Source organism: Mustela lutreola, chromosome 4 (assembly GCF_030435805.1).
Source record: "Mustela lutreola isolate mMusLut2 chromosome 4, mMusLut2.pri, whole genome shotgun sequence".
Classification (NCBI taxonomy): Eukaryota; Metazoa; Chordata; class Mammalia; order Carnivora; family Mustelidae; genus Mustela; species Mustela lutreola.
Window position 1 is genome coordinate 34,813,871 of NC_081293.1, and position 23,885 is coordinate 34,837,755.

General features: G+C 37.1%; 2 protein-coding genes across 4 annotated transcripts in view; one reads left to right on the plus strand and one right to left on the minus strand.

The window, feature by feature from the left end:
- Positions 1-23,885, plus strand: part of FGFBP3 (fibroblast growth factor binding protein 3) — a 132,556-nt gene that overhangs the window by 79,874 nt on the left and 28,797 nt on the right. The window contains exons 3-5 of one of the 3 annotated variants that reach the window (XR_009352527.1): positions 9,429-9,501; positions 11,550-11,715; positions 11,944-13,897. The exons of 1 other annotated variant lie outside the window; for it this stretch is intronic. The gene's annotated coding sequence lies outside the window, so the exon portion shown is untranslated. Of the gene's footprint in view, positions 1-9,428; positions 9,502-11,549; positions 11,716-11,943; positions 13,898-23,885 lie in introns of those variants that run through there. One more of the 3 variants, XM_059169466.1, reaches the window with a different exon arrangement.
- Positions 1-23,885, minus strand: part of BTAF1 (B-TFIID TATA-box binding protein associated factor 1) — a 98,999-nt gene that overhangs the window by 59,516 nt on the left and 15,598 nt on the right. Inside the window, exons 3-11 of the mRNA XM_059169465.1 lie at positions 18,607-18,721; positions 15,586-15,732; positions 9,899-10,062; positions 6,670-6,806; positions 3,707-3,836; positions 3,377-3,445; positions 2,018-2,107; positions 1,030-1,125; positions 756-932 (exon numbers count right to left, since the gene is read on the minus strand). Coding sequence (XP_059025448.1) covers positions 756-932; positions 1,030-1,125; positions 2,018-2,107; positions 3,377-3,445; positions 3,707-3,836; positions 6,670-6,806; positions 9,899-10,062; positions 15,586-15,732; positions 18,607-18,721 — 1,125 coding nt within the window. The remainder of the gene's footprint in view (positions 1-755; positions 933-1,029; positions 1,126-2,017; positions 2,108-3,376; positions 3,446-3,706; positions 3,837-6,669; positions 6,807-9,898; positions 10,063-15,585; positions 15,733-18,606; positions 18,722-23,885) is intronic.

The window sequence follows — 23,885 nt, forward strand, 5'->3', positions numbered from 1 at the left end:
ATCATGATCTTGGGGTCCTGGGATTGAGCCCTGCATCAGGCTCCCTGCTCAGCAGGGAGTCTGCTTCTCCCTCTGGCTCCCCCGACCACTAGTACTCACTCACTCTCTAACAAATAAAAATGTAAAAAAAAAAAAAAAAAAAAAAGAAAGAAAAATAACTTAATAGAAGCTTATGTGTAACTAATCCCATTTGAAAAAGACTACAACAGTCTACGGCCATACCACCCTGAACGCGCCCGATCTCGTCTGAAAAAGACTACAACAGTATCAAGTACTTTATTACTCAATGTGGCTTAAAACATCAGAACATGTTTTCAAGGTAAGGCTATATTGAGGTGCTGGAACCTCAGCTTCTATTCTTTATTCAACACCAAGATAACCAAAAGCAGGCAGAGAAGAAGGCAGGAAAGTCATCCTTTCCTGCTTCTCCTAACTCCAACCTATTTTTTCAATCTCCCCAAAAGAGCTAGCCCACCCAGGCTACTCGTATGATCCTACACTACAAAACCTCCCTGAGAACTGGTCTTGCTATAAAACAAGAACAGGTCTTCAAACCTAACAAACCATCTTTTGATTTGTACTTTAATTCTTATTAGCTCCACCTAGTTCTATGACACTACCTCAAGAAGGCAAATCTTGAAATACTGGCTTATCTGTAACATAAAGAATCTAGGAGCATTTCATATAATTAATGAAAGTAAACTAAGAGAGGAAAAAAACTCTCCCATACATGCTTCAAAAACTGAAGTATTTACCTGACGAACTGCCAAAGCATACTTTATTCCTAGCAAACCACCATGCCTAACTTCCCACTGTTCTTGTGTCAGTAACTTAAGCAGTACATCCACAGTCTTATGAACTCCTGTTTCATTCATGTGTTTTAACACAACACCTAATGTCTGAGCACAAGTTTCACGAACTGGAGCCACAACCTATGAATGAGAAAGGAAGAAAACTCATATTTACAAAAAACTTTTTCTGCTGAATTTGAAATTTGATTAGGCAAAGTCTCCTTTTGATGATACTTACTTCATCAGAAACAAAGTCTCCAAATCTGTCTAGTGCAAAAACACAAAGGAGTCTAATAACTAAGTCTTCCAACCACTCTTGATGCTGCTGAATCATCTGTTAAAACAAACATTTTTTAGTTAACAGATCAAGATCATACTTCACATTGGGGATTGAGGAAACATCAGGTTGAAAATCAAATCTAAAATATTGGGACAGGGACGCCTGGGTGGCTCAGTTGGTTAAGCAGCTGCCTTCGGCTCAGGCCATGATCCCAGCATCCTGGGATCGAGTCCTGCATTGGGCTCCTTGCTCGGCAGGGAGCCTGCTTCTCCCTCTGCCTCTGCCTGCCATTCTATCCGCCTGTACTCGCTCTCTCTCCCTCTCTCTCTGACAAATAAATAAATAAAATCTTTAAAAAAAAAAAATTAAAAAAAAAAAATATTGGGACAGACTATTTTAGTCTGACAATAACCAAAACATAGCATAGTCCCCAATTACTACCTTTAATATTAACCACATCATATTTGTTGATTGATTAGGTTCAAACATACCATACCAAAATCTTTAAAATTCATGAATTCTATTATGTTACTTGCACTCCAAAAGAAATTAAGAAACTACTCAAAGTTGCTGATTTCAGTCTTATCTGTCATGTATCTATTACCAGTGTCTCATGCTACACCATATTGCTTAGTGACCTCCAAACTATTCTCTTATTCCTTACTTTACTTCCCAGTCCACTATATCCTGCTCAAATACTCCTGTTTCTACATATTTTTCCACTCAGTGTTTCTGAACATCTTTCCTGTGAACTCATTCTTTCTGTTAATAAACAGACTTCTTCCTAACCTTTTTACTTTCTTCCTCATATTTATCTTTCCATATTTCTTATTATTAACTATTTATCACTTCTATGTCATGGCCCAAACTCTGTTAACTTTCCTGTCTTGGGAAAAGGAAGCCAACTACTGAAACTTCATAATAACCAGTCCTTTACTACACTTACCTCTTCTAAAGTGCTATCTCCCATTTTACCACCACTTTTTCCATGAGCTTTAAGGATTTCCCTAAGTCCAGTGCCAGCACCATGCCGAACCTAAAAACAAAGAAAAAAATGTCAGAGACTAAATGCTTAAGAAACTGAGTTTAACTTTTCTTCCATATGAAAAAGGATATTACATTTTTAAGAAATCAGAATAAACTTAAGCAACACTTCGAAAAAATGCTTTTCTTCTGTTCTCTAAGAAAAATTATATATATTAAATTCACAATTTGGTTATGTCAAATTGTTCTAAAATCAAACTAAGAACACAATTATTCTAAAATCCTTCTGGGATAATAATCTATTTGGCTGTCACTTCCCTACCCTTTATCTGCATTCAGCATTATCCTCTAAGTCCAACATCGATATTTTAGAAATATATATATTAAAACTAAGTTCCAAACCTACCAGGATAAATGTGAAAAGAAAATAATTCAACTGTCTCATGACTAATGCCTCACTGTCACCCCGTGGCCTTCTGAAGTGTCATCTAAAGAAGGAAATGGGCCACTGATGCTGCACTCACGTATTCAAGACTCAATTTAAGAACTGAATAACTTTAAACAGAAGTACACCAAGGAACAGAAATGCTAAAAGGTATTCCAAAGCAGTGCTTTTTAAATTACCCAGAAGCCAACCAACGCAGGACAGAATGCTTTGAGACCACCAATCCTCAACTTCAATCAGAGGTACTTCACTTTCATCTCTTTTACATATTGGGATCTGATCAAGATTTATTTCTGAGGGGCACCTGGGTGGCTCAGTGGGTTAAGCCTCTGCCTTCAGCTCAGGTCATGATCTCAGGGTCCTGGGATTGAGCCTCACATCAGGCTTTCTGCTCAGCAGGGAGCCTGCTCCCCCCCCCACCCGCCTGCCTCTCTGCCTACTTGTGATCTCTGTCAAATAAATAAATAAAATCTTAAAAAAAAAAAATAAAGGTATTTCTGAGACTGAAAGAAGTATTTCTGAGACTAAAAAGCTGGTTTGGAAACTACTGCTCTTAATCAAAACTGTCCATGTAAAAAAGAAGTTTTTACTATTTAGGAGAGATATGCAAGTCCTTATACTACAGCTAAAAAAAAAAAAATGAAAAGAACGTTCACTAAAGAAATATGACAATTATGTGTATGGAAGATAAAAATCTGTCTCAAGTTTTCTACTTAGAAGGTGATTGATATGAAGTGCCTGGGTCAGTGGTTCCGAGAGGTACACAAGGAAGAAAAGGGACCCTAACAAAACAGACTGTGCTGGACATGACTCCCTTTATTAGCCCAAAAAAAAAAAAAAGTAGAGCTGAGAGAAGCTGGAATGAAGAAATCTTACCTCCCAGGAGGGATTAAAAAGGTCATTGCAAAGTTCTTCACAAAAGCTTTCTAAAGGCCATTCATTTGTCTGAATAAGAAAAACAGAATTACTACTAATCCAAAAGATCTGTTTTATGCTAACAATTTAAGTAATTTAATAAAGTGTATTTATTTGTAGATCTAGTAATAATAGGCCTTAAAATTTTAAATAAATTTTTTACTAATGAAGTAAAGATACTTATAATAAAATTTCTCTCAATGGCTAGATTATTAAATACTATCTACCGACATATTAGCATGAAAAATAACAAACAACTTCAAAAGACACCTTAGGACATTTCAATAGTACCTCTTCAATTAAGGAAGAACTGTCTGGAATATTATCAATCAAGACTTTGGAATCATTTGCAGACTGATTAATAACAACATTTGCTATTTTTCGTCTCTTTTCTTCTGGTTCCCCATCAGTGCTATCATTGCTAAAAAATAAAAGGCACCATTTAAAAAAGTTAATAAGGAATAATGTGAACCACAAAGAACGTAAGAGAATTCATCATTTGAACAAATGTTTTGCCATATTCTACTTATACGGTTTGCTTAAAATTTCATATACCAAATAAGATTAACCACTTAAAAAGTTTTGAGTAAAATATATTCTCCTAAAAATATATATATATGTGTATATATATATATATATATATATATATATATATTTATATTTATATTTTCCTATCCTCACTGCTAAATGTAAAACAGATCTGTGAATTCTTGCTTTCAAACTGAATCTCAAATCTAACAAGTCTTTTTTACTTCTTCTCAACAACCAGCTCTTCTCCTTTTTAAACTGTCTTTGTCTAACAACCTAAATCTGGCCCAGCATAATTTTACTAGGCTTTTGTACCCTGAAGGAACTAATACACTGAGTAACATACTATAATCATACTAGTTCTTGAAAAAATCAGTAAATAGTATAGTAAAGCATTACAAAAGAGAAGGTAAATAAAAATTATTTTATTCAGTATTAACAGAAAGGAAAATTAGCACAGTTAAGTTATACACAGCATTATTCTCTATAAATATCCTCCCCATCTCAATGACTTATTTGACCAACCATTTTTTCTAAAGGTGATGAAAGAAATCTGACCCTCCTGAATATCATTCCTAATTATTATTCCCCTAATTCACTCCCTATTATTCTTCCCCTAGCTCTCTCCAATCTAGCCACACTGGTTGGTCATCATACTGCCCTTGAAATTGTTAGGCATGTTTCTCCTTCCAGGCATTTGCCCTTGCTGTTCCTCTACTTAGAATGTCTTTTCCAAATATTCATAGGACTGGTATCCTCACTTCTTTCTGATCTTTAATGAAAGCCACCTCTGTGAATCCCTCTCTGACCATCCTACCTAAAATTTCAAACTCCCCACAAAACATTTCACATGTTCCTTCCTTGTTTTTTCTCCTTTGTCTTTCTTGACCCTTATCATTAACATGATATATGCATATATATAGTATATTTACTTACTTATATATATATATTTTTTTTTTAAAAGATTTTATTTGTTTATTTGACAGACAGAGATCACAAGTAGGCAGAGAGGCAGGCAGAGAGAGAGAGAGAGAGAGGGAAGCAGGCTCCCTGCTGAGCAGAGAGCCTGATGTGGGGCTCGATCCCAGGACCCTGAGATCATGACCTGAGCCGAAGGCAGCGGCTTAACCCACTGAGCCACCCAGGTGCCCCTACTTATATTTTTTTTTAAAAGATTTTATTTTGGGGGCATCTGTGTGGCTCAGTCGGTTAAGCTAACCATCTGCCTTCAGCTCAGGTCATGATCCCAAAGTCCTGGGACTGAGCCCCACATTGGGCTCCCTGCTCACTGGGGAGCTTGCTTCTCCCTCTCCCTCAGCCTCTTCCCCGACCCCCACTTGTGCTCTCTTTCTCAAATAAGTAAAATCATTGAAAAAAGAAAAAAAAAGATTTTTAAGTAATCTCTACACCTAACGTGGGGAACTTACAGCCCAGAAATGAAGAGTTGCATGCTATAATGACTGACCCAGCTGGGTGCCCCTCATCTTCCTCCTTTATTTTTCCCTCTAGAGAATACCAGCTCCATGAAGGCAAAATTCTTATCTATTTTATTCATCAATGCATCCTGAGGGCCTAAAACAGTATCTAGCACTTAGAAGGCAGTCATAAATATTTGTGGAATGAATGAATTTTAAACTCTGAAAAATAAGGTCAAACTATTTCAATATTCAAATATTTGTAAATATGCTTATATGAACAAAGCCAATAGAAACATTAATTACTATATACAATCCTAGTGAGTTGTTCACTTAAAAAACTTTATAGTTTAATAAGGCTTCATAAAATTTTCATACTAAAAAAACCCCCTACCAAACAAAAAAACAATTTAACCCCAGGTAAAAATGTATAGCAAGTAGATTTTTGTTATTTATTCCCCCTTTGTGCCTAGTCTTTAAATAAATGCCGTGGACACTTACTTTTTAGCTTTATATGAATGGAAAAAACAAAAGGTTCTGTCACCTGCAAAAAAACTTTTTAAGTTCTCAAGCATTTAATTTATTCTTTACTCAAACACTTCTAGCCCACCACTAAGATCCTGATTCAACACAGCTAAGTGGAGCATCAAAAACAGTATTTTAATACATTCCTCAAAGTGCTTCAGAAGAAGGTTGTTTTGAACTACTCTGAGAAATGTTGTTCCAAATCATACACAGATACCACTTTTATTACTACATTAAAAAAAAATGAGGACAGTGATTTTGTCTGGAGTTTTTCCTACGACAAGATTAGGTAAACCAACCTTTATTATTACCTGCTATTTGGCTTAGCCCCCAAGCTGGAAGACAGATGATGTAATGCTGGGACAGTTCTATATTCACATAGTTTTATTAACTTGTGGCCCTTAGACCATCTCTCTCTGACTTCACTGTACTAGCCTCACTTCTGTCTACTCATCCTAGACATATTGTCTTTCTGTTTCTTGAACAGTCTATGATTAAGGCATTTATACTTGTTCTCTCTACCTGGAATGCACTTCCCTTGGAAGAGCTTCAGCCTCCACCCAAAGGTCAATTAGTAAGAAAAAAAATCTTCATATGTAAATTATTCTGGGGAAGCTGTCCTCCTCCCTAGAACTAGTAAATAATCTCTGAAAATTGAGCACGACAATCCAAATGGTATTCCATGCCAAAGACAATGTCAGCAAATGTTTTTAAAAATCAAACAGACACAGATTTAAGTTACAAAGCATCAGTATTTTAAATGAATAAGCAAAAAAAGGTTACTACCTCTTCTCATTAGTTTCCACTGCATCCCTGGATCTCTGTTTTGCAAATAACTTGGCCATTCTTTTAGCTTTGTTCTTTTGTCTATTGCTCATTCCTGCTCGAAATTCTGAGTCAATCAATTCAGCTGCCTGGAGAGTCTAAAAGAACAAAAGAATGCTGTTTTAACTTTGGAAGTTAAAAAAAATACCCATAATCTTAGCCTCAGAAGAGGACTATGACTATAAATTTCACTATATCCAAATTGACCACATTTTAACAGTATCATGCTATTTTGTTGTATGGCTCTACCATATTTTCACTCTCTTCTTCATTTTTCCCTATTCTTCCAATTCCCAAAAGATGCTTGTGTTCTTAACTTTTATTGTCACAGATGTGGTACAAATGTAGGATCATAACCCACAGAGAGGGTTTTCACAGAAAAGGTAATACTTCAAAATAACCACAATAATAAAGAAGATGCAGTATGTAGATAAAATGGAATATTATTCAGCCATAAAAAATGAAATCTTTCCATTTCCAGTAACATGGATGGATCTAGAGAGGATAATGCTAAGCAAAGTAAGTCACAGAAAGACAAATACCATATGATTTCACTCATATGTAGAACTTAAAAAACAAAACAAAGAAAAAAAAAAAAAGAGACAGACCAAAAACGATTCTTAATTATAGAGAACAAACTGATAGTTACTAGAGGGGAGGTGGATGGAAGTATGGGTGAAACAGGTGAAGGAGATTAAGAGTACATTTATCTTCATGAGCTCTGAGTAATGTACAGAATTGCTGAATCAATAAATTGTACACCCCAAACTAATATAAGACTGTATGTTAAATTATACCAGATTTAAAATAAAAACAGAATAACAACCATAACACCACCCAAAAGTTATAATAAAGATCAATATACTAATAACCATCTGTTGAAAGAACTAAAAATTACAGCCATAAGTGATCCCCAGCATCCTATAGTCAACATAGCCCATATTGCTTCTTTCTTCTTCTTTTTTTTTTTAAAGATTTTATTTATTTATTTGACAGACAGAGATCACAAATAGGCAGAGAGGCAGGCAGAGAGAGGGGGGAAGCTCTCCCAGAACTGGGGCTCAATCCCAGGACCCTGGGATCATGACCCAAGCCAAAGGCAGAGGCTTTAACCCACTGAGCCACCCAGGCACCCCTTGCTCCTTTCTTCTTAAAGCAGTCACTGTCTACTGTTTTTTGCTTTTGTGTTTTTTGGAGTTTTTAAGATTTATATATTCACTTAAGAGAGAGAGAGCACACCCATGCACACACGGGAAGCGTAGGAGGAGATGGAGAAACTATGTAGACTCTTTGCTGAGCTCAGTGCCCGATACCAGGTTCGAGATCTCACAATCCTGAGATCATGACCGGAGCAGAAACCAAGAACCGGACATTCAACAGATTGCATCACCCAGGGGTTTTTGCTCTTTTCCATTCATGACATTATAAAGGCTATGAGATAGAAATGCTTTGAACTCAAGCCTAAAAATCCTCTCTGCTCTCAACAACAGATTAAGAGTCAACTGAAATTCACACTTTGATAACCAATCAGGATCACTCATATGGATGCCCTAATAGTCTTGGTCTAGGGACCACTGGCATAAATATAAGCAGTGATGAACCTAGGGCAAAGGGCAACATTAAACAACTCCTACCATAGGTCCATGACTTATAAGACCAACCCAACTTGGATCCTGCAAACCTCAAACTGGCTGTTGTCCATTCCATATACAACTATTCCGTCTACAGCCTATTTTCTCTAATATACCCGGCCCACCTTTTTTTGGTATCATACACAATTACCACACTGTGATCACATTACTATATTTTCATCCTCCTTTATTCTATTGTCTTCTTTATTTATTTACACCTTATGCTTCCCTTTGTACCCCATTTCTCTCTGTTCCTTCCTGATGTCATTATACCTTCTGCCTCTTTATACTCTTTTTTTCCTCTAGAATGGTCCAATTATTTTCCTGTCTGCAAAAGTTATTCATCAACACATACTCCCTTAACCCTAAAAAGCTACCAAAATCTGATAGTTCGGAGAATAACCAGTATAAAGGCAAAGGCAAAGGTCAAAAGAAGAGAAGGTAAATGTTCCATGACTACAAAGCAGGAATTCTAACAAGGACTAGAAAACCCTAAAAGATACTGCAGGGGCAAGAGGAAAGAATGCCAAACCGCTCGAATGGTAATATTTCACTTGCATGAATTTTTCTGAGGAGACAGTCATAGCTTTTACTGCTGGGACATTAAAAAAAAAAAAGAAAGAAAGAAAGAAAAGGGCAGAAGCAGCATGTAGGCATCCAGTGGAAATTGGAAGAATAGAGAAAAGGGAGGAGCAAAGTTATAGTACAGCCAATACAACAATAGAGCATGAAGCTATCAAAAAATGTATAATCGATCTGTATATGCTGATACATTCAGCTATATGAAATGGGAAAAGGTAAATATGATTTAAAAAGACACATATACTCGTGTATATATGTATAAGTAATTTATAAAGGGTTGTCTGTGGGGCACGAGGACATGGGAGTCAATTACTGAAAACTTCTTTTACTTCATATTGTATACTTTTCTGCACTGTTTGAAAGTGTCCTTGTTACCATGTCTGTTACTTTCTCAAATAAAAGAATAAGTCATAGCTCTAAAGATTTTTAGTACCATCATACTAGCCCTTACTATCTTCCACATTCTCAAAGCATTTTACTATTCTTTTTTTCCACTAAAAAACAAAGGAAAAAGCAACTAGGATCTCTCAACAGCAGTAACTCCTAAAAGATCCCCCACAGTCAACTCAGAGTCTGCAAGGTAGGTTGAACTTCTGTCTCTTAAGAATCTGGTGTTAGGGGCACCTGGATGGCTCAATGGGTTAAAGCCTCTGTCTTTGTCTCAGGTCATGATCCCAGGATCCTGGGATCAAGCCCTGTGCATCATCGGGCTCTCTGCTCAGCAGGGAGCCTACTTCCCCCTCTCTCTCTGCCTGCCTCTCTGCCTACTTGTGATCTCTGTCAAATAAATAAATAAAATATTTAAAAAAAAAAAAAAGTATCTGGTATTAGAAATCCATTTAAGAAGATACTAAAATATGATGGTACAAGCAGCAATTAGCAGAACAGCATTTTTTTTTAAACTGCAATTAAATGGCAATATGAGCCAAAACCGTTGTGTTTTTACTTGCAATCGAACAACCAAAGATTTTACCTACAGGTTGTTTGTTTACAAGAGCTGCTGAAGTTGGGGTATAATCCAAATCTTCATCATTGAAGAGTTCTTCAGTACTCATTCCAATGGCTTCTCCCATATTAAGACCAAGTTTCTTCTGTAACAGTTTCCTCTGGCGTGCTATCCTCTCTTTAGGATCCACTTCACCTTTAAACAGAAAAGAAATGCATTTCCTCTAAATCTCATTTAAGAAATTTTCTACTAAATGAAGACCAAACTTGATTAAAAATTTTAACTATTAAAATTACAACAAAACAAACCATACTCACAATCTCTTTGAGCCCTAACTATGATTTAAAAATAGTGTTCTAGGGGCGCCTGGGTGGCTCAGTGGGTTAAGCCACTGCCTTCGGCTCAGGTCATGATCTCAGGGTCCTGGGATCAAGTCCCGCTTCAGGCTCTCTGCTCAGAGGGAGCCTGCTTCCCTCTCTCTCTCTGCCTGCCTCTCTGTCTACTTGTGATTTCTCTCTGTCAAATGGATAAATAAAATCTTTAAAAAAAAAAAATAGTGTTCTAGCTAACAAAACACTCTAGGACTTTTCATTGACATATCCCCCCATACTGTTAATTTTCAAATATATATAAAATGAGATCCACTCCTGGAGAAATAAACCGATTTTATTTATTTTTTCTTAAGTAGGCTCCATGCCCAATGTGACTTTGTTTCCTTTGTGCGAGTGAACTAAAATCATGTCTTCAATCAAAACAACCTGAGTATTTCACTTTCCCCAAATAGTAACTCGATGCTGGGGAGCTACGTGCCAACTCCATGTGGGTCGTTTATACATTCTCATTCAGCAGGTCATAATCTGCATGTTCTTAGTTTAATACACCACCTATGGGCCCCCAACATAGCAAGGATATGGAGAAATCGAAAATCCTTTTCTTTTTTTTTTTTTTAAAGATTTTATTTATTTATTTGAGAGAGAGAGACCACAAGTAGGCAGAGAGGCAGGCAGAAAGAAGTCGGGGAGCAGCAGGCTCCCCGCCAAGCAGAGAGTCCAATACGGGGCTCGATCCCAGGACCCTGGGATCATGACCCAAGCCGAAGGCAGAGGCTTTAACCCACTGAGCCACCCAGGCACCCTGAAACTGAAAATCTTGTCCACTGCTGGTGTGAATGTAAAATGGTATACCCACTATGGAAAACAGTATAGCAGTTCCTAAAAAAATTAAAAATAGAAATTCAATGTGATCCAGTCTTCCTTTTCTGGGTATATAACCAAAAGTAATAAAGGCAGGGATTCAAAAACATATTTGTATACCCATGTTCAAAGATAGCAGCATTGTTTACAATAACCAAAAAGTAGAAGCAACCCAAGTATCTACTGATGGATGAATATACAAAATGTGGTATAAACACACACTGGAATATTACTCAGCCTTAAAAAGGAAGGAAATTCTGACATATACTAAGACATAGATGAATGCTGAGGAGATTATGTTAAGTGAAACAACCCAATCACAAAAGGACAAAAACTGTTAAGGCTCTACTTATATGAAGTACCTAGAGTAGTCAAATTCATAAAGACAGAAAGTAGAATGGTGGTTGCCAGGGGCAGGAGGGAGGGAGGAATGGGAACTGGGGTACAGTAATCCCCACTCATCTGTGGTCTCACATTCTATGGTTTCAGTTACCCACAGTCAACAGTCCAGAGGCAGATGATCCTGCTTTCGACATATCCTCAGGTCGTTAGGCTAACAATAGTAGCCTAACACTTACACCATGATCTCTATGTCGTTCACCTTACTTCATCTCATCATCTAGGCATTTTATTACCTCGCATCATTACAAGAAGGGTAAGTATATTACAGGAAGACATTTCTAGAGAAATTTATATAATTTTTATTAAAGTATATCATTATAATAGTTCTATTTTATATTATTGTTGTCAATCTCTTACATGTAATTTATAAACTAAGTTTTATCATAGTTCTGTATGTATAGGAAGAAATAGTACATACATGGTTTGGTAATACTAGTCCATGACACGCACACAGAACCCAAAATCAGACTTCTCATTCCAGGGAAAGGAGGAAATAACCTACACAACTGCAAAGGAAGAGCAGCCTAGCACCTATACTAATCATGTATGTGTCCTTCATGTATGAGGAAACAAACACAAATAAACAGACATGTAAAGAAAATCTAATTAGAGAATTTTAAATGAGCACTAATCAGCAATCCTTGTTATGTATTAGTTACCCGTAGAGGTTTTTTTCTTTTAAATACAATGTCCTAGACTTCAAGCTGTATTACAATGCCATAATCATCAGGACAATATAGTACTGGCATAGAAACAGACACAGAGATCAATGAAACAGAACAGAGAACCCAAAAATGGACTCTCAACTGTATGGCCAACTAATATTCAACAAAGCAACAAAGAATATCCAATGGAAAAAAGACAGTCTCTTCAACAAATGGTGTTGGGAAAACTGGACAGCCACATGCAGAAGAATGAAACTGAACCATTTCCTTACACCATAAACAAAAACAGAGTCAAAATGGATGAAAGACCTCAGTATGAGACAGGAATCCATCGAAATCCCAGAGGAGAACACAGGCAGTAACCCTTGCATCCTAAGCTGCAGCCATTTCCTGCTAGACACATCTCTAAAGGCAAAAGCAAAAATGAACTACTCAGACTTCATCAGGATTAAAAGGTTCTAAACAGCAAAGTAAACAGTCAACGAAACAAAAGGCAACCTACGGAATGGGAGAAGACATTCACAAACAACATATCAGATAAAGGGCTAATATCCAAGATCTATAAAGAACTCATCACACTCAAAACCCAAAAAACCCACAAAAAATACAGTCCAGAAATGGGCAAAGACATGAACAATGAACAGACTTTTCTCCAGACAGTGGCCATACAAATGGCCAACAGACACATGAAAAAATGTTCCACATCACTTGGCATCAGGGAAATACAAAATCAAAGCCACAGTGAGATACCACCTCAGACCAGTCGGAATGGCTAAAATTAACAAGTCAGGAAACAACAGATGTTAGTGAGGATGTGGAGAAAAGTACCCTCTTACACTATTGGTGGGAATGTAAATTGATGCAGCCACTCTGGAAAAAGGTATGGAGATTCCTCAAAAAGTTAAAAATACAATTACCCTACAGCAACTGTACTACTAGATATTTATCCAAGGGACACAAACGTAATTATCTGAAGGGGCACATGCACCCCAAGGTTTATAGCAGCAACGTCAACAACAGCCAAAATATGGAAAGAGCCCAAGAAGATATGAATAGACATTTTTGCAAAGAAGACATCCAAATGGCCAACAGACACATGAAAAAGTGCCCAACATCAGGGAAATACAAATCAAAACCACAATGAGATACCACCTCACCCTGGCCAGAATGGCTAAAATTAAGAAGTCAGGAAACAACACAGGTTGGCAAGGATGAAGAGAAAGGGGAACCCTCTTACACTGTTGGTGGGAATGCAAGCTGGGGCAGCCGGTCTGGAAAACAGTATGAAGGTTCCTCAAAAAGTTGAAAATAGACCTACCCTACAACCCAGCAATTGCACTATACTAGGTTTTTACCCTAAAGCTACAAATTCAGTGATCCAAAGGGGCACCTGCACCCCAATGTTTATAGCAGCAGTGTCCACAACAGCCAAACTATGGAAAGAGTCCAGATGTCCATCGACAGATTAAGGAGTAAAGAAGATGTGGTATATATACAATGCAATATTACTCAACCATCAAAAAGAATGAAATCTTGGGGCTCCTGGGTGGCTCAGAGGGTTAAAGCCTCTGCCTTCGGCTCCGGTCATGATCCCAGGGTCCTGGGATCGAGCCCCATATCGGGAATCTCTGCTCAGTGGGGAGCCTGCTTCCTCCTCTCTCTCTCTCTGCCTTCCTCTCCGCCTACTTGTGATCTCTCTCTCTCTCTCTGTCAAATAAATAAATAAAATCTTAAAAAAAAAAAATCTTTAAAAAAAAAAAAAGAATGAAATCTTGCCATTTGCAATGATATGGATGGAACTAGTTAGCGACTTAAGTTAGAGAAAAGACAAATCCCATGTTTTCACTTACAATGTAGAATTTAAACAACAAAACAGATGAATATAGGAGAAGGGAAGGAAAAATAAAATAAAAACAGAGAGAGAGACAAACCACAAGAGACTCTAACCACAGGAAACAAGGTTTCTGGAAGGGAGTTGGGGTGGGGGGTGGGATAACTGGATGACGGGCAGTAAGGAAGGCACTTGATAATGAGCACTGGGTGTTACAGGCAACTATCATACTATATGTTAACTAAATTCATTTTAAATAAAAATTTTTTAATTAAAATAAAAATTAAATAAATACAATGTCCTAGAACTCTCTACAGAGCTATTAAATCTGAATCTCAAGGATAAGACCCAAATACATATTTTTTTTAAGTGACAATGGTGACACTGACTTTTACTCCTGGATAAGGGCCAATGATCTCTCATATGAGTACAACAGTAAAATCAGTAAACAAAACTTACTGTTTAGAGAGAATTTTTTTCAAATCAGTAAGTTTTTGAAATGACTTCTACCTCCCTTATTAGAAAAACTATGCTTTTCTGGAACTTAACCAAATTCTCCTCTTCTTTCCCCAAAATAAGTAAACTACAATTGACCCTTGGACAAGACAGAGATTGGAGACATTGACGCCCAAAGCAGTTGAAAATCTGTGTATAACTTTGACCCCTCCAAAACTTAAATACTAATAGCCTCCTGTTGATCAAAAACCAGTAACATAAACAGTTAATTAACACATATCTGTACATTATACACTATATTCTTAAAATAAACTAAGCTAGAGAAAACATTAAGATCATAAGGACAATTCATTTACAGTACCGTACTGAATTTACCGAAAAAAATTTGCACATAAGTGGACCTGCACATTTCAACAACCTATGTTGTTCTGAGGTTAACCAGAGATCCTTCGATAGAAGCTATATTAAGCAAGAGTAAATGGCTGTTTAACATTTTTTTTAAGATGAATGAGTGATCATTTCATTAATTTAGCTAGACAGATGTGTCTGAGTAATTAATCTTATTAGCAACAAAAACTGTTCTGTTTTGGTTTTAGTCAAAAGAGCAACTTACTTACAGAAACCCATTAAAAACATCAATTTTTTCTACTCAAGGCATCAATTCTGAATGGCCAAAAATTTTATTTTATATCCAGATGGATTCTGTAAGTTTAAAGACAATAGGACGATTTCCTTTCCAAGATTTATCTTTTCATTTTTAGTGTTTGCTCTGGTCACCAGCATGAGATCCAATTATTTAAAACACATGATAAAAAGAAAGCTGTCATAAAGCCTCTCAAATGTCCAGAATTATGAAAACAGTATCAAAAGCTGTAATTTCTCTATAATAAAATGCCTGCTGAAATACTAATATGTAACTTATTAACAATTTATAATTATGGCACATATTCACTTAAAAGGAGGAAAATATTCATATGGTATAGTTTTAGACCAAATACTTTTGCTTGTCTTCTCCACCCACTATGCCTCCCCTTCCCCAACAGCAAATGTCTATCAAATTATATTTTGTAACATCTATTAAGATTTTGCATGACTGATATGTAGCATACAAAGTAATAAATCAGCCTGAACACAAACATTTCAAACTTTCTTCTACAAGACTACTACATACCTGATTTTTCATCTTGTACTTCGAATTCTGCACCAGCAGATCCCAAAAGTGATGCTCCATGCTGTAACAATCTACATATATCAAATCGGTCAAAATTCAATCGATCTGTAGTAGGTGAATCTTCCATAGCACTTTCTGAAGTAGATTCTAAATGAGGTTGAAAAATATTTAATTCAATCATAAAACCAAGTGCAGAATGAAAGAAAATAGCCACCTGTGGTGGCCATGTAACATTTTAAGGAAAGTAAACGGCAGAGGAAGTAGAAAAACTATTGTGGATTTATTTATGATCAGCACTTATTTATGAATAAACTATTTAATTGGTGGTTCCTCTTGTACAAACTATGAGAACGTTGCTGGGTGTATGTATAGCTGTTTTTCATTACAAAAGCACATTATTCTATGAAGAAATGGATCCCATATTGAAATGTTTGTTAAATATTATATTGTATTGGGATGCCTGGGTTGCTTAGTCAGTTAAGCATCTGCCTTCAGCTCAGATCACAATCCCAGAGTTCTGGAATTAAGTCCTGCATCGGACTCCTTGCTCAGTGGGGAGCCTGCTTCTTCCTCAGCCTCCTGCTCTCACCACTTGTGTGCATGCACTCTCTCTCTCTCTGACAAATAGATAAATAGAATCTTTAAAATACATTATCTCCATTTACTGTTTAAAACTTTTTAAGATTTTTTATTTATTTATTAGACCCAGAGAGAGAGAGATCACAAGTAGGAAGAGAGGCAGGCAGAGAGAGAGAGAGAAGGAAGCAGGCTCCCTGCTGAGCAGAAAGCCCAATGCAGGACTCTATCCCAGGACCCTGAAATCATGACCTGAGCGGAAGGCAGCAGCTTAACCCACTGAGCCACCCAGGCGCCCACCCATTTACTGTTTAACTGTTTGAAAATACTACCAAGGTAACAGACTGAGTTCATCACAGTGCTAATCTGGAAAACAAACAGACTTATTCATATAAAAACTAATAAGCATCATTTGTTCCTACACCTAAGGAGTATCTACGATATGAAGCAGCTATTCATTCAAGAGGACTCCTCATAATATGAACAAATTAAAATCTCCTGGTAAATTGCTAAAATTATATATTCATCCCTAAAAGTATCATTAAATGTTTTGCGTTCCTCCCCCCAAAAAATGTTATGCCATTATAAATTTTTAAATATATTACCTTGTTCATTTAGCAGTTTGTTTAGCTAGTACTTGCATATAATCCATTTATTAAACTAAACTATAATTATTTTAATTTTTTCAGTGATGACAAGCAACCTTACCATAAATTTTAATGCGGGTTTAACTAATTTAATGTTTTATAAAAAGAATCTGAGTTCTAATATCTCTATATACCAAAATAAGCAGGGAAAATAAGCTAAAAAAGAAAGAGCTCCTTTTTAAAACAAGTTATAACTTCTAGTTACATATTTTATTTGAGAGAGAACAAATTAATACAGTCTCTCAACATAACAGGTACCAAATAATTAAAGCAAAAATTTTAGACAAGCTAAAATGTATGATAAAAGCGATGTTATCAAAATGACTTGAAAATGAAATCAGGTTGCACCACATTAAATTTTCACTTAAGGGATGTCTTGGTGGCTCAGTAGGTTAAGTGTCTGCCTTTAGCTCAGGTCATGATCCCAGGGTCCTGGGATCAAGTCCCACATCAGGCTCCATGCTCAGGGGGGAGCCTGTTTCTCCCTCTGCCTGACACCTCAATTACTTGTGCTCCCTCCCGTGCTCTCTTTCTTTCTCTCTGACAAACGAAATCTTTAAAGCAATTTTCATTTAGGGATGTCTGGGTGGCTCAGTCAGTTCAGTGTCTGCCTTCAGCTCGGGTCATGATCCCAGGGTCCTGGGATCGAGTTCCACATTGGGCTCCTTGCTCAGGTGGAAGCCTGTTTCTCCTTCTGCCTGCTTCTCCCTCTGCCTACCTCTCCCCCTGCTTGGCTCTCACCCCCTCTCTGACAAATGAATAAATAAAATCTTTAAAAAATTTTTTTTTGTTTAATTAAAATGTATACCTTTACAAATTTTTAAAAGCATATGTTCATTTTTAAATATTATTTCAGGCAGTCAGAAATATAATTTCCACTAAAAGACATCTAAAGGAAACATTAGAAACTAAAGACCCCTCCAAATACCCATACATAAATGTGCTTAAATTTAGAAAATAATTACACTATTCTCCCAGCAACAAGAAAAAACACTGCTTCAAATATTTACACTGCACTGGTTTAGATTCTTTTTTAAAGACATAAATTCCTGACAGAAGCAATAATCTCTTTAAATCAAGCATACTGGGGGCGCCTGGGTGGCTCAGTGGGTTAAGCCGCTGCCTTCGGCTCAGGTTATGATCTCAGGGTCCTGGGATCGAGTCCCGCATCGGGCTCTCTGCTCAGTAGGGAACCTGCTTCCTCCTTTCTCTCTCTCTCTCTGCCTGCCTCTCTGCCTACTTGTGATTTCTCTCTGTCAAATAAATAAAAATAAAATCTTAAAATAAATAAATAAATAAATAAATCAAGCATACTGTATAGTTAATAATTTTAAAAATATATATGAAAACCCTGTACCCCTGAGGCTAATAATACATTATATGTTAATAAAAAATAAATAAAAGATTGATTAAAAAAAATATATATATATATATAAGAAAACATAGTTTATCTAGTAGTTATTTAAAAGCATTGTGGAAGAGACACCTGGGTGGCTCAGTCAGCTATCTACCTTCGGCTCAGGTCATGATCTCAGGGTCCTAGGACTGAGTCACACATGGGGCTCTGCACTCAGCAGGGTGTCTGCTTCTCCCTCTCCCTCTGCCCCTTCCCACCCTTCACATGCACTCTGTCTCAAAGTCTTTAAAAAAAAAAAAAATGCATGGTGAAAATCACTGACAAACTGTATCTGAAAAAATTAAGCCTTTAAATTAAAATTGAAATTATTAAAATATAAAATGTATAGTTAATTCTATAGGTAGATATTTACTACAAACTATTTTTACCACTTAAAAGCACCTTGTTTGGTTCTTGGTACTGGATTCCATTCAGGTACATTTTTCACTATAGCTTCAACAGCTTGTCCAGCTGCAATCCGGGTATCCCAATTTGTACTCCTTAAATATATTAACACCTTAAAAAATTATAAGATAGAATAGTTATACCAAAAATATTGTTTGTTCAAAGTAGCCAGAACAGAGAAATACAGTTACTTGTTATTAAATTATAATTTAGCAGCTATTGGGACTTTACATACAAATTTATATAAAACATCTTAGAATTATTAATATTATTTACAAATTTTATCATTCACAGGAATATCACTAAACCTTAAAAAAAAGGAAACAGGAAACTTTCAGTTAAAAATTACTTAATACATTAAAAAAATAACCTACCTTTTAATACAGTAAAAAACAAAAGGTTTATTTTCATCAAGTCCCATTACTTAATGCAAAGGGTTAAGTTGTAAAAACTAGCAGAAAGAACAAGTGAGTTCAGCAGGACTGGAAGATAGAAGATCAATATACAAAAATCAACTGTTTTGCTAAATGCTTTCAATAAACAATTTAAAAATAAAATTTTTAAAATCCCATTTATAATAGCACCAAAAAGCATAAAATATCTAAATGTAAACTTAACAAAGTACAAGACTCATATACTGAAAACTACAGAAAAAATAAAAATACCATTGAAAGAAATGAAACAAAATCTAAATAAACAAACACAAGGACACCTCCCCTCATGTTTGTGGATCTAAAAATTTAATACTGTTGTAAGTAATACTCCCTCAATTGATCTACTGATTCAATAAAATTACTATCAAAATCCTAGCTGAGATTTTTGCAGAAATGAGTAAGTTGATCCCAAAATTTATATGGAAATGCAAGGGACCGAGAATCACCAAAACAATCTTGTAAAAAAAATAATAAAGTTGGTATACTCACACTTCTTGATTTCAAAATTTACTACTAAGCAACAGTAATCAAGACAGTGTGGTACTGGCAAAAGGACAGATACACAGACCAATGGAATAGAATTGAGAGTCTAGAAAAAAACTGTCTATGGTCAACTGATTTTCAAGAGTGCCAGGATAATTCAATGGGTGGAAAGAATAGTTTTTTCTACAAATGGTGCTTGGGCAACAAAATAATTATTGTGAACACCTAATACCACACACATATAAACAAAATAACTCAGGATGAGCCAAAAGTCTAAAAGTAAGACTATATAATTCTTAGAAGAAAACACAGGGGTAAATTGTTGTGACCTTGGACTAGGCAAGATTTCTTAGATATGATCCCAAAAAGCAAAAGGGATATGAAAAAGGGATAAATCTAACTAAATCAAAATTGATAACTTTGGGGGGCGCCTGGGTGGCTCAGTGGGTTAAGCCACTGCCTTCGGCTCAGGTCATGATCTCAGGGTCCTGGGATCGAGCCCCGCATCGGGCTCTCTGCTCAGCAGGGAGCCTGCTTCCACCTCTCTCTCTGCCTGCCTCTCTGCCTACTTGTGATCTCTCTCTGTCAAATAAATAAATAAAATCTTTAAAAAAAAAAAAAATTGATAACTTTGGGGCGCCTGGGTGGCTCAGTGGGTTAAGCCGCTGCCTTCGGCTCAGGTCATGATCTCGGGGTCCTGGGATCGAGTCCCGCATCGGGCTCTCTGCTCAGCAGGGAGCCTGCTTCCTCCTCTCTCTCTCTGCCTGCCTCTCTGCCTACTTGTGATCTCTCTCTGTCAAATAAATAAATAAAATCTTTAAAAAAAAAAATTGATAACTTTTATGCTTCAAAGGGTACCATCAGGCCAGTGAAAAGACAACCACAGACTGGAAGAACATATTTGCAAATGAAATACCTCGTAAGGAGCTTGTATCCAAAATATATAGAGAACTATTACAATTCGATATTAAAAGAACAAATATCCCACTTAAAAATGGGCAAAGGAGGGGCGCCTGAGTGGTTCAGTCATTAAGTGTCTGCCTTTGGCTCAGGTCATGATCCCAGGGTCCTGGAATCAAGCCCCACATCAGGCTCCCTTGCTCAGCGGGAAGCTTACTTGTCCCTCTCCCACTCCCCCTGCTTGTGTTCCCTCTCTCGCTGTCTCTGTCAAATAAATTAAAAAAAAAAAAAAAATGGGCAAAGGATCTAGAGGAGCCTGGGTGACTTAGATAGTAAAGCGTCTGCCTCTTGATCTCAGTTCAGGTCATGATCTCAGGGGTTGTGAGATCAAGCCCCACACTGGGCTCCACACTGGGCATGGAGCCTTGTTTAAGATTCTCCCTCTCTCTCCCTCTGTCCCTCCCCCACAAAAAAGAAGAACTGGGTGAAGGATCTGAAGAGAGAGTTCTCCAAAAAAGATATACCAAGGGTTAATAAACATGTGAAAAGATGTTCAAAATCACTAGTCACCAGAAAAACGCAAGTCAAAACTACAATGACGCATCACTTCACACTCACTAGTACGCGAACAAAGTCAGTTAATAACAAGCATTGGCAAGGATGTAAAAAAAAAAAAAAAAATCAGCTCTCTCATACACTACTGTTAGGAATGTAAACAATGGAGCCAGCTTGGAAAACAGTCTGGCAGTTCCTCATAGAGTTAAAAATAGTTACTATAGAGGCGCCTGGGTGGCTCAGTGGGTTAAAGCCTCTGCCTTCGGCTCAGGTCATGATCTCAGGATCTTGGGATCAAGCCCTGCATTGGGCTCTCTGCTCAGTGGGGAGCCTGCTTCCTCCTCTCTCTCTGCCTACTGTGATCTCTGTCTGTCAAATAAATAAATAAAATCTTAAAAAAAAAAAAAAAGTTACTATATGATCCAGCAATTCTATCCACAGGTATAAACCCCAGAGAAATAAAACATATGCCCCACAAAAACTTGTACATGAATTTTTATAGCAGTATTATTCATCAAAGGCCAAAAAGGGGAAACAACTCAACTGTCCATCAACTGATTAACAGATAAGATGTGATATATCCACATAATATATTCATATCATATCCATAAAATGGAATATTATTTGGCAATAAAAAGGAATGAAGTAATGAAACAAGCTTCAATATGAAAGAAACTTAAAAATATTAAGTGAGGGGCGCCTGGGTGGCTCAGTGGGTTAAGCCGCTGCCTTCGGCTCGGGTCATGATCTCGGGGTCCTGGGATCGAGCCCCGCATCGGGCTCTCTGCTCCTCGGGGAGCCTGCTTCCTCCTCTCTCTCTGCCTCTCTGCCTGCTTGTCATCTCTCTCTGTCAAATAAATAAATAAAATCTTTAAAAAAAAAAAAAAAAAAAAATATTAAGTGAAATAAACTGGTCACATTTATATAAAATTTTCAGAACTGGCAAATCTACAGGCAGAAAGTAGATGAGGGGTTACCTAGGAGTAGATATGGGAGGGACAGTGATGGAGAATGACTAAAATGGGCATGAGGTTTCTTTTTGAGGAAATAAAAATGTTTTAAAAATTACGTTGCGGTGATGATTGCACGTATCTAAAATTATTGAGGGGCACCAGGCTGGCTCAGTGGGTGGAGCATCTGACTCTTGGTCTTGGGACTGTAAATACAAGCACTATACTAAAAATAAAATCTTAAAAATAAATAACTTGAAAATAAAATCTTTAAAAGAAAACTTAAAAAAGTCTTTAAACAAGTAAGATAAACAACTGAATCACACAACAAGGAGTTTTAAAAACAAAACCAAAATGCAACAGGAAAACACTGAGGGGAGAGAAGAGAAGGTAAGAGGGGAGAAGGTACAAAATACAAACTTTGCCTCTTTTGGAATTCTTTGATGACAGCCAATATGCCAGGTTCTAAGTTAAGAAGACCAGAACTCAGAAGGCTGGAAACCTTTCCTCAGTTCAGCACAAATTAATTCTGCTGTTTCCAGTTTCAAATCATTCAGGGGAAAACCCTAGGGTGAGAAGAAATGGGTATGCCTCTCTATACCCTACCTTATGCATGAGTAGAATAGTGTCTAATACATGCCCCTCTTCACTCTGAGAATATGGAGCCTGTGGATATCAAGTCGCTGTCTCCTCATCTACGTATTAGTTAGAAAGTTCTGATAATATCTAAGTTGTAAATACACTGGAAAAGTTACTGTCAGCCCTCATGATGGGAACCATATCACAGAGATTTGTATATTCAAAAGGTCTTAGAACTCTTACTCCTATGAATCAAGAAGGGACAAATGAGAATGAAAGGAAGGAATAAGGGGCACCTGGGTGGCTCAATCCGTTAAGCATCTGCCTTTGGCTCAGGTTGTGATCCTGGGGTTGTGGCATCAAGCTCCACAATGGGCTCCCTGCCTGCTTGGTGGGGAGTCTGCTTCTCCTTCTTCCCCTTAACCCTTGCTCATATGTTCTCTCCCTCTTACATAAGTAAATAAAGGTAATAAAAGAAAGGAAGAGAGGGAGAGAGGGAGGGAAAGGGGGGGAGGGAAGAAATGGTGGGTGGGTGGAAGGGAAGGAAGGAGGGAATAAGACCAGCAGGAAGAAAGGGACCTTGGGATTTCCATATTGTATCCCAACCCTATCCTCTATTCCCACCCTCTTTCCAATCCAAGCCCCCAACACACAAAGCACTCCAGTTTTTACTTCGTATGCCAGAAAAAGATTTTATTCAAGATTTGTTTTAGAGAGAGATAAAGAGAGAACGTGTACATGCACATGAGGAGGGAGGGTTGGGGACAGGGGCAGAGGGAGAGAGTCTTCAAGCAGACTCCCCACTGAGGTCAGAGCCCACATGGGGCTCAATCCCACAAACCAGAAGATCATGACCTGAGCTGAAACCAACACTTGGATGCTCAACTGACTGAGCCACCCAGGCGCCCCTGCATGTCAGAGAATTATTAAATACATGGAAAGTGTTGCTTACCATTATCAAGCACACTTCTACAAGCCCAGAGAGTTCAGTAAAAATACAGTCATTGCTTAGGGAAAGAATATAGGCTAGTATTTTGAAAACACTGATCCATCGAAGCAGAAAACCTCCACTTTCAAACAGGTGATAACTTAAAATGTAGTAACTAGTTTCTCATATATTTCCATTATTTCCCATGAGTTTCAATCCATTTTAAGACTGTCAACTATGATATAATTACTAGCCGTTAGGAACAAGCCAGACCACTAACAGACTAGATTAACAACTTAGTTCATTACCAAATTGGGTCAGATTCAAATTTGTGCCACAGGCAAAAGGTTATATATTGTCAAATCCCTAAGATAATTAAACTTGATGTATAAAAAAAAAAAAATTTAAATCTTGTGATAAAAAAGAAAGACCAAATTAAAAAAAAAA